General features: G+C 43.3%; 1 protein-coding gene across 1 annotated transcript in view; it reads right to left on the bottom strand.

Annotated features, from left to right (window-relative positions):
- The window catches only part of LOC126456535 (homeobox protein unc-4-like), a 147,060-nt gene that overhangs the window by 91,448 nt on the left and 40,518 nt on the right, over positions 1 to 15,094 (bottom strand). Inside the window, exon 2 of the mRNA XM_050092285.1 lies at positions 10,569 to 10,747. Within this exon, the coding sequence (XP_049948242.1) occupies positions 10,569 to 10,747 (179 nt within the window). The remainder of the gene's footprint in view (positions 1 to 10,568; positions 10,748 to 15,094) is intronic.

The raw sequence follows: 15,094 nt of genomic DNA, 5'->3' as shown, positions 1-15,094 counted from the left end.
TTGAACAGGTCGGTCCACAACTGTGGTAAAACTGAGTGGAAGGTGCTATATAAAATTATTACATAAACCATAAAGCGCAATGAAACTTTCCTTTTACATGAGTGGCAAACAAGTTTTAAATTTAGTGGGGATATATAAGTGGCAACGTGGAACAACGCGCCACAGTCATCAGTTAAAAGAACATGCGCATGTGCCACTCCTATTTACAAGCTCTCGTTACTGATCAACAAGGAAAGTAGTGAAATCTTACAGTCTATGCTGGCAGACAGTAATATTCCAATTAATAGCTAGCAGCAATAGCATTAAAAGAAGACATTAAATATGGGGTCAGTTTAAAACTGTTAACCAACCGTCGACATCCAATCGAGGCTTACATTACATATGACGTGAGGCGCACTTTACATCGTGAAAGACAGGTAAATTTTGAATTAGTGAGGAGACAAATAATGCCACAGTACAGAATGCGCCATAGTCGTATGATAAAATGAAAACATGCATATTTTATTAACAGAGGACAATTTTACACCTATGTAAAGTGAACTGGGTGGACCTTGCTGACCTCACTATAGGAAACAGGCATATGCCGTACATTCGTTAAGCCTATTGAAGGCCACAAAAAACACTGACCCGATAAAAAATAGTAGATTAGTGCCCAGACTTTGAAGCATGGGCTGATAGTGAACTGTATCGTGTGTGTTTACCGATGAATCGCTATTCTGAAGTACTCCGAATGAATATCGTCATCGATTAGGGCGGCAACATGGGAATAGGTCCCATGTTTTGGAAACTCACAGCAGTATTCCTCCTGGCGTAATGGCGTGGGGAGCCAATGGGAAGGACTATAGATATTTCTAAAAATATCAGGTATGAGATATATCGATATTTAAAAATATATCATTGCCGGCCATTGATATAGAAAAATATCGACAGAAAAAGTATCGATGCACCCTGCCTATAAAAATATTGGCTGCACATTGTAAATATACTGTCGGTTTTAGAGTCGTATGTGTAAGTACTGATTTATTATCAGATATTTCGTGCATCAACAAGCTAGCAACCTGCCTATCCCCCTTCGAGCAAGAAATGAAAGGAAAACATTGCATGCTCACACTTGGCGATAACCACTTTGCTAACAATGGTAACCACACGCGAGTGGCACAACGAAAGATGTCCGAAGGGTCCGTCATTAGGTTTCGTCACGTATCGGATTTGTCCGGAACACTTCATGTCGACTTCCCCATCTTTTCACTTCTGCCAACGCTAACGACCTAGCAGTTGTAGTGTCAAAAGAGCGTACTGAAGCTAAACGTTGCAGTTTCTGTTGTTAACGCCGAGTGCCGATTACGACAGCATTTCCCATTTCCATTTGACACGTCTCCACTAGTCGCAAAGACCAGTCTTGTCATTTAGAGCTTTGTTCATCATTTGCAGCAACTTTTTTTGAAGAATGCCGATCTAAAGAGGTAGCACACTAGCTGCGTTACAAAAAATGATTCAAATGGCTCTGAGCCCTATGGGACTAAACATCTGAGGTCATCAGTCCCCTAGAACGTAGAACAACTTAAACCTAACTAACCTAAGGAAATCACACTCACATCCATGCCGGAGGCAGGATTCGAACCTGCGAACGTAGCGGTCACGCAGTTCCAGACTGAAGTGCCTAGAACCGCTTGGCCACACCGGCCGGCGCTGCGTTACAGATTGGTTTTTAACGCAACTGGTGTGCTATTTCTTCACATCGGAAATCTTGTTATTCCATTCACACCGCCACCTCCAGTGCAGTCGGGCTTCTTCTTTTTCGCACATATACTTGCTTCACAAAGTCAAATGAAAAAGACTGGACTTGATGAAAGCTCAAAAAGTAGTTAGACTCCACACAGTGAAAGCAAAATTATGGTCTACTACAACTTCAAGTACATACTAAAAATTGCGAAAAAATAATATAAAATAAAAGTATCGGCACTCTGCATTGCCATTTTGATATCGATATACCAAAATATCGGTGGAAATAAATATAGCCGGTAAATGATACTTTTTGGAAAATATATCGATTTATCGATATTTTATTAACAGCCCTACTAAGGGGTAAGACATCAGATCAGGAGAGGTAGCGATTGAGGCGAGTCTGACGGCCGAAAGATACATTACCCACCTACTGCGTCCCACGTGTTACCCTCCATGTGACAGGACGATGCTTGTCCACAAAAGACAGTTGCCTCTATAAGCTGTCAGCGTGATGTTGAGGTACTCCTGTGACCAGAAATATCACCATATCTGTCCGTGATGGAACACGTGTGGGACCAGCTCTGACGTCAACTGCGTCCCGTTTCCAGCATCCAGGACAACGAGGACCACTTACAACGTCTGTGGCCTGCTTGCCTCAGAGGAACTGTTTCAGTGCGTGCAACCAGGCCAGACAGGGTGCAATGTCATACTGAAAAGTGGGTTCATACTGCCAAACTCTTTGTAAATTTGGCTCGATGTTGCAGTCGCTGAAATAACATCACATACCTTCTCAAACATGAAGTTTCGTTTCGTTTTCTTTTCTGTTCTCGGTGCTTCACGTTTTCTCGACGCACAACAAGGTACTCTTCCAGAGCTTTGTTTCGGCTTTCCAAAGCCCACATTATCGTTGTTCTCTGAGAAGTTTACGCCATTTTCCGCTGGTAAGTCCACGTTCTTCGGATCTTTTTGCTTTTTTCTGACAGGCTAACTGTCCACTTCTGAGTTTCCTGCTTAAACGTTTTTCTGCCTGATACATCAAGTAGGGTTATTCCTGCGTTCTTCAGTTCTGCTTTAAGTGGACAGATCCATTTTATTGCTTCAGTTTTAGTTTTACTGGGAGTTTCGTAGAAATCAACAACCTGGTTAATCTGGTTGCTTCCATTTTTATAATGCCTGTGTTTTTTCATGTCGAAAAAAATGTTGGTATACTTTCCAATCTCTTTATTTGCTCTTAGTCTTTAAGTTCCTTCTCCAGTATAATTTAGTTCAAAAATTTCCTGATTACTTTTTGTTCTCTATCTTTGATTCTTTCATGTCTCTTTTTCTGGAATGAGATTTTCACTCTGCAGTGGAGTGCGCGCTGATATGAAACTTCCTGGCAGATTAAAACTGTGTGCCGGACCGAGACTCGAACTCGGGACCTTTGCCTTTAGCGGGAAAGTGCTCTACCAACTGAGCTACCTGCTGCGGACGAAGTTCGCAGAAGAGCTTCTGTGAAGTTTGGAAGGTAGGAGACGAGTTACTGGCAGAATTGAATCTGTGAGGACGGGTCGTGAGTCGTGCATGGTAGAGCACTTGCCCGCGAAAGCAAAGGTCCCGAGTTCGACTCTCGGTCCAGCACACAATTTTTTTCTGCCAAGAAGTTTCGTCTCTGTTTCTGTTTAAAATTAATGTTTCGGTTCCATAAAGATAATCTACTTCTATGACCGTGTTGTAGTGTCTCAGTTTCGCGTATTTTGAGGCGCATTTCTTGTTTTATGCTGTAAGTCCCAAAAATGCTGCGAAAAACTTCGAGATGTTGTACAGGTTTTTTTGAGGAACAAATCGGGGATCGGAACCTGTGTCCGGAAACGTCATCGAACGATGCTACACAGCATCGAAGTTATAGGCGCCGGCTCCTGCTCCTTGGCCGCCTCTTCGGCAGCAAACGCGATTTTGTACGCTGACGGACAGTCGGCGGAACGTCTCGCAGTTTTGTTTGTTATTCAGTTATCGTGACTGATTGCCACGATCGACAATGGAGAAGATGGAGCTAGCTATTCCGTAGAAAGGCCTTTCCTCCGGTGAATACGATGTTCTGTTGCCTTGATTGATGGCGGTTTCGGACACGGGGTTTCACCAGTAACTTATTTTTCTCTTCGAAACCTCTAAAATCTCCATTGTTTTTCGTTGTACAGGACAAAAATAAACTTCTTATGGCAACCCGTGTCAGAAACCTTCATGCACCAAGGCAACGGAGGATCGCATTCATCGGAGACAAAGTCTGTCTACGCAACACCTGTCTCCAATTTCTCCACTTGCGATCGTGGCGTCTGAATAACAAACAACATTGCCAGACATTCTGCCTATAGTACTTCAGTGTACAATGTCACGTTTGCTGTCGAAGGGGCGGCGTTGTGGCAGGCACTGGCGCCTGTAACGTCGTCGCTCTGTAGCGTCGTTAGATGACATTTCCGAGCACGGGTTCCTATGCTCTATTTGTTCCTCAAGACACCATCTACAGCCCCTCAAGTCTGTCATAACATTTCTGGGACACCTTGTACGTCTTTTGTGACAACGAATTTCGTGACCAATATTTTCCAGGCTTGTTTTCAGAACTGTTTCACCTAAATATTTTGTCTGAGGAACTCTCTTGATTTTCGTGTATTTGTTGATCAGAATTTTTGCTGCCAGGATTTAGGTAGATGAGAGTTTCTTTTTTACGAAATTGTATTTGGAGCCCTACTCTTTCTACTGTTTCTTTAAGAATTAATTTTTGTTTTTGTACTGCTTTGAATGACCTGACATAGGATCACCAGGTCATCTGCAATATATATATATATATATATATATATATATATATATATGTCGGAATATACCACCGAATTAAATGCATGAGAGGACACATGTGAAATGAAACACTTTATACTTTAAAGCTAAGGCTACAACTAAACCGAACTTCGTTATTACATATATATGTATATATATATATATATATATATATATATATATATATATATATATATATATATATAAAACTGCTTTTAACTTATAGCGGCACATAACAAATATAAATAATAACGAAGTTCGGTTTAGTTGTAGCCTTAGCTTTAAGTATAAAGTGATTCATTTCACATGTGTCCTCTCATACATTTAATTCGGTGGTATATTCCGACATTCATGACATTTTAATTACTGAAATTTGAAAGCTTCCAGTCTTCGAGATCGCCCACAATTTTGATTTTTAACGTCTTCTTGCAAAATTGTTAAACAGTCTTCTGTTTAACAGCTATTATAGAATCCACTAATATGTAAACCTATCTCCCATCACAACAACAGGTTTTTTACTATCTAACAACAGTGACGAATTCATGGATTTTATTGTTTGACGCCATCGGTTTTATCGCCTACTATTATGATGTAAATGGTTTGATGAACCTGATGATGATCTGTGGATCGAAACCACTTGTTCAATAAATAAATTTTATCAGCAACTCTTGACGGTAAACCATAACGTTCTTCTAATATCACAAACCCTTTGAACCCTTGAAATATCTTTTCATTTCCTCCTTCCCCTCTGAATGTTTCACATTTTTTCTCAGACAGTGTCTGAATGTCACGGTAAAGAGACAAGCAGGGAGCCGCTTCATACAAATCAAAATTCCGATGGCTACAGAACCACTTTTCATTTCGCCGACTACATTAACAGTTGTCGCAAACATTGCGCAAGAGACGCTTCTGCATTGTCCATCTCAGGGCAATTCTGCTCTCGATGAATGGCCTGTACAACAATGATATCGCAGTTGGTCCGCTCGTAACAACAGCCGCGGTTCATTTCGGGCTCCGGCGCGCTCGGAGGCGGCCATAAAGAGCAGAGGCCCCTCCCAGCGGTCTAGTGAGCGACTCCCGATTCCCAGGACGGCGTTTACTGCGTGCGACTCCCGCGGGATAGGCCATCTGGCGCGTCGTAGCGATGCTGTAGTGTGCCAGGGTGCCCCACACTCAGAAGCTGCGTAACACATTGGGTCGCTTCTCCGTTCCGGAGAAAAGACGGAAGCACCATTAGTCAAGATACTACAGTATCTTGGCTCCGATGTGTGGACGTCACAATTGGAAGACTGAAAAGCCAAAGAAACTGATACACCTGTCTGTTATCGTGCAGGGCCCCCGCGAGCAATCTGAAGTGCCGCAAACGACATGGCATGGACTCGACTAACGTCTGCAGTAGTGCTGGAGGGAACTGACACCATGAACCCTGCAGTGCTGTACATAAATCCGTAAGAGTACGAGGGGTGGAGATCTCTTCTGAACAGCACTTTGCGAGGCATCCCAGATATGCTCAGTAATGTTCATGTCTGGGGAGTGTGGTGGGCAGCAGAAGTGTTCAAACCCAGAAGAGTGTTCCTGGGACCACTCTGTAGCAATTCTGGAGGTGTGGGGTGTCGCATTGTCCTGCTGAAATTGCCCAAGTCCGTCGGGAAACATAATGGACATGAATGGATGCAGGTGATCAGACAGGACTCTTGCTTACATGTTACCTGTCAGAGATGTATCACTTCAACTGCACACGCCTCACAACATTACAGAGCCTCTACCAGCTTGAACAGTCCCCTGTTGACACGCAGGGTCCATGTATTAATGAGGTTGTCTCCACACCAGTACACGTCCATCCGCTCGATACAATTTGAAACGAGACTCGTCCGGCCAGGCAACATGTTTCCAGTCATCAACAGTCCCATGTCTACGTTGACGGGCCAGGGTGAGACGCAAAGCTTAGTGTCGCGCAGTCGTCGAGGGTACGCGAGTGGGCCTTCAGCTCCGAAGGCTCATATCGATGATGTTTCGTTGAGTGGCTAGCACGCTGACACTTGGTGATGTCCCAGTACTGAAATCTGGAGCAACTTGCGGACGGGTTGCAGTTTTGTCACGGTGAACGATTCCCTTCAATCGTCGTCCGTCCCGTTCTTACAGGATCCTACTACGGACGCAGCGATGTCGGAGATTTGATGTTTTACCGGATTCCTCATATTCACTATACGCTCGTGAAATGATCGTACGGTAAAATCTCCACTTCATCGCTACCTCAGAGAAGCTGTATCCCATAGCTCTTGCGCGATTATAACACCATGTTCACACTACGTTAAATCTTGATAACTTGCCATTATAACAGGTGTAATTGATCTAACAACTGCGCGAGGCACTTGCTGCCTTATGTAGGTGTGGGCGACCGTAGCGCCGTATTCTGCCTGTTTACATATCTCTGTATTTGAATACGCACGCCTGTGCGAGTTTCTCTGGTGCTTCAGTGTATTATGCTTATTACAAATGTAGACACAATAACAGAAATAAAATGATACTGATTTGAAACGACTCATTGCCGCTTTTTTACAGCTGAAACATCCCCTTAGAAAAATTTATGAATGACTGTGCTGATAAACCTCTTACATCATTTGATTTTCAAACAGCTGAACGTACAAACAGAACTGAACGTACTAAGACATTTCGCTCTTTACCTATTATGATCAACACTAAACTGACACACAATATTTTTAGCGCAACGCAATCTGACTTTCAGAAACCCCTACAAAGGAATGGCCCTGACTAACAATAACCTATACCTTTCACGAATCAATTAGCTCACAAAAATCTTCGTTACTCGAACTACTGCAATACAGCGAGCACCAATACTGCCAGCTAAACAACAGATTCTAACTACTGAAGGCACTAACTACTGACAGGCATAGTTAGCAAATGAAAGATTTTGATAGAGAACAAACAATGTATTTACCTTAATAATATTCCAAAGTCATCATATATATATATATATCAGTTCATGATATCCAATATTACAAATTTACTCTTTCTGATGGACACACATCCAGATCATCCGTTCTCAAAATTCTGCCATTTCTCTCCCCACATCCACCACTGCTGGCGGCTCACCTCCAACTGCACAACGCTACACGCTGTTCACATCCAACTGCCCAACACTACAATGGCGAATATTCCAACAATGCCAACCAGCCACAGACTGCACACAGCACAGCCAGTGATTTTCATACAGAGCACTACGTGGCGTTACCAACTTAAAAAGCTAAACGGCCTACTTACACAGTCCCCTGAAGAAAAAAATAACCGTCTTTCGGGATAAAGATAAGGAAAAATGAATGAATCATTTAAACACTAATAATTTACACTTGATAATTAATCTGTTGTTAGAATTACGTGGGAATAAAAAAAGTTACTGGCACCGAGATTCAATGCAGCAGCCTCCCTCTGAAAAAAATAAGCGCTTACTCGCTCGGCTGTTGATCCCTTGAATGTCTAAAGTAGATTAGAGCGTCTAAAATTTTACAAGTCAATTATCTCTACCATGGTTGACAGCTGCGCATTGCTGTTTACATACATTGAAGTCCTCGACATGCCCTACACACTTGTCAGTATGAATCAAATCCGTGATAGGAAGTTCGTACGGTGCCCTTTTGTGTGTGTGTGTGTGTGTGTGTGTGTGTGTGTGTGTGTGCGGTCGGCCGGCTCGTGGCAGACATGACAGGTTTGCGCGATCTTGTTGCGATGATGACTCATCATGCTTTTGTTCACTTCCAGGTCACTATAGATATTCTGCAAGTGCCTAGTAATATCTGCGATGCTCCGGTTTCCCGCCAACACAAAGTCGTTGACAGCTCTTTGCTTGCAACTTTTCTCCTTTACAGACGCCTTTTTGAAGGGTATGTATAGCACCGCCACCGATTGGAACGTTATGAAACTATAGAGGCTGAAGCGGGAACATTCCACGATGTTGTTGTTGTTGTGGTCTTCAGTCCTGAGACTGGTTTGATGCAGCTCTCCACGCTACTCTATCCTGTGCAAGCTTCTTCATCTCCTAGTACCTACTGCAACCTACATCCTTCTGAATCTGCTTAGTGTATTCATCTCTTGGTCTCCCTCTACGATTTTTACCCTCCACGCTGCCCTCCAATGCTAAATTTGTGATCCCTTGATGCCTCAAAACATGTCCTACCAACCGATCCCTTCTTCTAGTCAAGTTGTGCCACAAACTTCTCTTCTCCCCAATCCTATTTAATACCTCCTCATTAGTTACGTGATCTACCCACCTTATCTTCAGCATTCTTCTGTAGCACCACATTTCGAAAGCTTCTATTCTCTTCTTGTCCAAACTACTTATCGTCCATATTTCACTTCCATACATGGCTACACTCCATACAAATACTTTCAGAAACGACTTCCTGACACTTAAATCTATACTCGATGTTAACAAATTTCTCTTCTTCATAAACGATTTCCTTGCCATTGCCAGTCTACAGTTTATATCCTCTCCACTTCGACCATCATCAGTTATTTTACTTCCTAAATAGCAAAACTCCTTTACCACTTTAAGTGTCATATTTCCTAATCTAATCCCCTCAGCATCACCCGATTTAATTTGACTACATTCGCCGGCCGCGGTGGTCTAGCGGTTCTAGGCGCTCAGTCCGGAACCGCGCGACTGCTACGGTCGCAGGTTCGAATCCTGCCTCGGGCATGGATGTGTGTGATGTCCTTAGGTTAGTTAGGTTTAAGTTGTTCTAAGTTCTAGGGGACTGATGACCACAGATGTTAAGTCCCATAGTGCTCAGAGCCATTTGAACCATTTTTTTTTTTTTTGACTACATTCCATTATCCTCGTTTTGCTTTTGTTGATGTTCATCTTATATCCTCCTTTCAAGACACTGTCCATTCCGTTCAACTGCTCTTCCAAGTCGTTTGCTGTCTCTGACAGAATTACAATGTCATCGGCGAACCTCAAAGTTTTTACTTCTTCTCCATGAATTTTAATACCTACTCCGAATTTTTCTTTTGTTACCTTTACTGCTTGCTCAATATACAGATTGAATAACATCGGGGAGAGGCTACAACCCTGTCTCACTCCTTTCCCAACCACTGCTTCCCTTTCATGCCCCTCGACTCTTACTCCACGATGTCCTCATCAAATTCCGCATAGTTTCAACACAAATTGGGCGAGAAAATGTGTTGCATTAATTATTGACGACCACTCGTATGTGGAACGAGTCAGTTTACGCGATGTACACACATTACACGTGATTAGTGTTAACAGTAATGAATATGCTGTTTTTTCGTACTACTCATGTCATGCCAGTACAATTAATAACTAGCTTTTTTACGGGCTAACAGTTCTAAATAGAATAGAAATTCGTCCATGGAATAGAAGTTGTTCATGAGAAATGATTTAAAGTTACGTTTAGAACTTTCTTTGCCATTTGTCAGACATTTGATGGTACTGGGCCAAATTGTCCGCCGCCGGTAGCTGAGTGGTCAGAGCGAAGATTGTCAATCCTACGGGCCCGGGTTCGATTCCCGGCTCGGTCGGAGAAAATTTCCGCTCAGGGACTGGGTGTTGTGTTGTCCTAATCATTATCATTTCATCCCCATCGACGCACAAGTCGCCGAAGTGGCGTCAGATCGAAAGACTTGCACCCGGCGAACGGCCTACCCGACGAGAGGCCCTAGTCACACGACATTTACATTTTTACTGGGCCAAATTGACCCAGAATTTTTGTTGTTATATATTGAACTCCTTTCTGAGCCACTGACGGCTTTCATAATGGGTTTTTCCTTTAGTGTTGTAGGTATGGATATAGAAGTGACTCTCTAGTGTCCATACCTTTCGTAAAGCCAAACTAATAGTCATCAAACATACATTTTTTTTCTTATTCTTATCAACATGCAAAGAGGGCCGTTGACTAAACCAAGTGGACATGTTGTCCAAGTAGACAGCAACAAAGTCATACACAGCGGAGCAATTCACGAAGACGAGCGTTTGCAGTAACAGGACAGGGACTTACGGCGACGCGCGACTCCTTGAGGTCGAGGCGCATGGCGAGCGCCTCCCGCATGAAGACATCCGGGTAGTGGGAGGCGAGGAAGGCCCTCTCCAGCTCCTCCAGCTGCCAGCTGTTGAAGTTGGTGCGCGACCGCCGCCGCTTGCTGCCGCCGCCGCCGCACACGTCGTCGCTGTCCACGTCTGCAACACACGGCGACCACGAGTCGCAGTCAGTAACGCGGTCTTCCGAGACCCCGTCGTGCCGGTCAGCGCAAGCGTCTCAAAATGAGGCGTCTCCTTCGCTCTGGTGACCAACACGATTAACATGACCAGATCACATACCGTAAAATGGAGTGAATGGAAAGAGTGAGATAAACCGAAAGGAAACTTCCATCGTAGCGGAAGACGAATAGGATCATCATTCAAAGATATTTTGCAATATACCAGTCTAATAGGGAAAGTATACACTACTGGCCAAGAAAATTGCTACACCAAGAAGAAATGCAGATGATAAACGAGTTTTCATAGGACAAATATATTATACTAGAACTGACATGTGATTACATTTTCACGCTATTTGGGTGCATAGATCCTGAGAAATCAGTACCCAGAACAACAACCTCTGGCCGTAATAACGGCCTTGATACGCCTGGGCATTGAGTCAAACAGAGTTTGGATGGCGTGTACAGGTACAGCTGCCCATGCAGGTTCAACACGATACCACAGTTCATCAAGAGTAGTGACTGGCGTATTGTGACGAGCCAGTTGCTCGGCCACCATTGACCAGACGTTTTCAATTGGTGAGAGATCTGGAGAATATGCTGGCCAGAGCAGAAGTCGAACATATTCCGTATCCAGAAAGGCCCGCACAGGACCTGCAACATGCGGTCGTGCATTATCGTACTGAAATGTAGGATTTCGCAGGGATCTAATGAGGGATAGAGCCACGGGTCGTAACACATCTGAAATGTAACGTCCACTGTTCAAAGTGCCGTCAATGCGAACAAGAGGTGATCGAGACGTGTAACCAACAGCACTCCATACCATCACGCCGGGTGATACGCCAGTATGGCGATGACGAATACACGTTTGCAATGTGCGTTCACCGCGATGCCACCAAACACGGCTGCGACCATCATGATGCTGTGAACAGAACCTGGATTAATCCGAAAAAATGACGTTTTGCCATTCGCGCACTCAGGTTCGTCATTGAGTACACCATCGCAGGCGCTCCTATCTGTCTGTGATGCAGCGTCAAGGGTAACCGCAGCCATGGTCCCCGATAGTCCATGCTGCTCCAAACGTCGTCGAACTGTTAGTGCAGATGGTTGTTGTCTTGCAAACGTCCCCATCTGTTGACTCAAGGATAGAGACGTGGCTGCACGATCCGTTACCGCCATGCGGATAAGATGCCTGTCATCTCGACTGCTAGTGATACGAGGCCTTGGGATCCAGCACGGCGTTCCGTATTACCCTCCTGAACCCACCGATTCCATATTCTGCTAACAGTCATTGGATCTCGACCAACGCGAGCAGCGATGTAGCGATACGATAAACCGCAATCGCGATAGGCTATAATCTGACCTTTATCAAAGTCGGAAACGTGATGGTACGCATTTCTCCTCCTTACACGAGGCATCACAACAACGTTTTATCAGGCAACGCCGGTCAACTGCTGTTTGTGTATGAGAAATCGGTTGGAAACTTTCTTCACGTCAGCACGTTGTAGGTGTCGCCACCGGCGCTAACCTTGTGTGAATACTCTGAAAAGCTAAACATTTGCATATCACAGCATCTTCTTCCTGTCGGTTAAATTTCGCGTCTGTAGCACGTCATCTTCGTGGTGTAGCAATTTTAATGGCCAGTAGTGTAGATTCCCAAGTTACAACACTGCTAGTCGATGTTTCGTTCAGTTTATGGCGCATATCGGATGCGGCGCCGAATTCGCTCACTTCGAACTTTATTTCCAAGTACTAATCCAAACAGTGTCGTTTTAGTGTAATTGCACAGAAAGAAAATTTGTAATCCTCTTTCATTAATCAAAAATTCAGTTTTGAAATACACTTACATCTAATTTGTATTCAGGCTAAATGAAAATGTAGGACTGTGTTTTGCAATTTATGGTGTGCGTAGAAATAATAATCGTCTGTGTGTCTTCAAGAAGAGGCCAAGTATTTGACGGAGATGACGAACCATGTTTTCGAACCAGGAGATGATGGTGTGATTTAAGTATGGGGTGTTCAAAAAGTTTCCCCGCAGTGCCATTTGATTGTTAGCCGCGCGTGCCGTATGGTTGTTCGCCTGCCTGGGTTACTTCCCTTCAAGTGGACTCTCCCAACATTCCACCGTCAGTAGTATCGTTGGTGTTTGTCGTTACGTGTTGACGCGAACGTTTAAGTTTAGTTCCTTTGTTCGTTTTTGTCACTGTTAAAATGCTAACCATTGAAGAAGGGGTGTTTTTAGTCAAATGGCTCAAATGGCTCTGAGCACTATGGGACTTAACATCTAAGGTCATCAGCCTCTAGACTTGGAACTACTTAAACCTAACTAACCAAAGGACAGCACACACATCCATGTCCGAGGCAGGATTCGAACCCTCGCCTAGAACCGCTCGGCCGCAACGGCCGGCTGTTTTTAGTCGAACAATTGTTCAAAGCTGGCGGTAAATACACAGTTTCAGATCGTCAAACATTTAATTCAGTTTTCCCGGAGACAATACTCCCACATCGCGATACTGTGGGAGATTTGATTAACGAATTTCGAAGTGTGGGTTCAGTGACATGTGCACCGAGAAGTGGTCGTCCTAGCGTTTTGTCTGAGTATAAAATACTCGATATTTCCGATAAAATGTCCATGAGTGCCAACAAGTCAGTAAGAAAACCTGCCCGGAAAATCGATGTTAGTGAGGAAACGTCCCACACAGCTGTAAGGAAAAAATTAGAACTTTTCCCATACAAAGTCACAGTCATGCAAGAACTGAAAAATACTGATCATGGCAAGAGACAGCATTATTATCAGTGGTTCAAAAATTTCGTTCGACTTGTCAGTGGTTCAAAAATGTCGCTCAACAAAATGGAAGGGATATTCTTAATGAAACGTTTTTCACTTTTGAGGCGTGGTTTCATTTATCCGGGTACATGAACTCGCAAAATTCTCGTTCGTGGACTACTGCAAATCCGTTCTTTATTGATGAGGAACCACCTCATTCTGTGAATATAGGAGTTTGGATTGCAATTTCTAGATGTCGGAATGTGGGTCCCATATTTTTCAACGAAACAATAAAAGCAAAACGATACTGCAGTGATATTCTGTACCCATTCATAGGAGAACTTGTGTTAAGTGAAACATTGAACGGTTATTTTCAACAAGATGGTGCAACCGCGCATACAACTCGCGTTTCAATGTCACTGCTTGCTGATGTTTTTGGTGAGCGCATAATTCCACAGGGACTTTAGCCTCCACGATCGCCTGACCTAACACCAACTGACTTTTTCTTCTGGGGTGCAGCGAAAGCAGCTGTCTATAAAAACCGTCCAAAATCCATCGATGAATTGAAAACTGCAATATCCACTTTCTCTGCTTCTGTTACAGAAAAAATGTTACAGTTTGTGTTTGGAACATGATTAAACGAATTGCATTGTGCATTCAACAACAGGGAGGACACTTTCAACATTTAATGTGAAAATTTGTAAGTAAAAATAAATATTCAAAATTAATAACTTGTATTCCACTGAGTTTCATTTTGGTATATTCACTGCGGCATACGGCACGAGCGGCTAACAATCATACGGCACTGTGGAGAGACTTTTTGAACACCCCGTGTATGGAGAAAGTAAGCAGTCACTTGAATTCTATGTATTTAAGTTTGTTGTAATGAAAGCGAAGGTTATGTTACTGTCCTTTTTCTTAAGAAAAGAACAAGGTCCATTAAACACGTGTATTGTAGCACATGAGGTGTCATTTTTTAGTCAAAGCGATGTTATTCGAAGAGGAAGAGATTGGTGTTTAACGTCCTATCGTCAACGAGGTCATTAGAGACGGAGCACAAGGTTGGATTAGGAATGATGGAGAAGGAAAGCGACTGTGTGCCCTTTCGAAGGAACCATTGCTGCTTTTACCCTAAGCGATTTAGGGAAATCAGGAAAACCTAAATCAGGATGGCTGGACGCGGGTTTGAAGAGCCATCCTCCCGCATGCTAACCACTGCGCTATTACGCTGGGTAATATTGTTTGAAAGCTCTTCGTTACTTCTCAGAATACGACTTGTGGATTCAGAGATATAATTTCTAAACATGATGTCAGTGACTGAATGAATTAACAAACAAAGCAAGTTCATCGATTTAATGTTAACAACAAAGTAACTAGAGATTTAACAGTTTTTATTTTTAAAACAGAATAAAAATCACAATTCATGCAATATTTTTGTTTTGCATTGGAAAACTTTTTCGAACCCGAGAAATTTTGTTTCTGCTTCTCCTGGCTCGAAACTGAGTTTGACATTTGGCAGGTCACCCCTAAAACCAATGTGCATAAAAAATATGATTAACA

The sequence above is a fragment of the Schistocerca serialis genome, chromosome 2 (assembly GCF_023864345.2).
Source record: "Schistocerca serialis cubense isolate TAMUIC-IGC-003099 chromosome 2, iqSchSeri2.2, whole genome shotgun sequence".
Taxonomy (NCBI): Eukaryota; Metazoa; Arthropoda; class Insecta; order Orthoptera; family Acrididae; genus Schistocerca; species Schistocerca serialis.
This window is presented reverse-complemented; position numbering and strand designations above follow the sequence as displayed.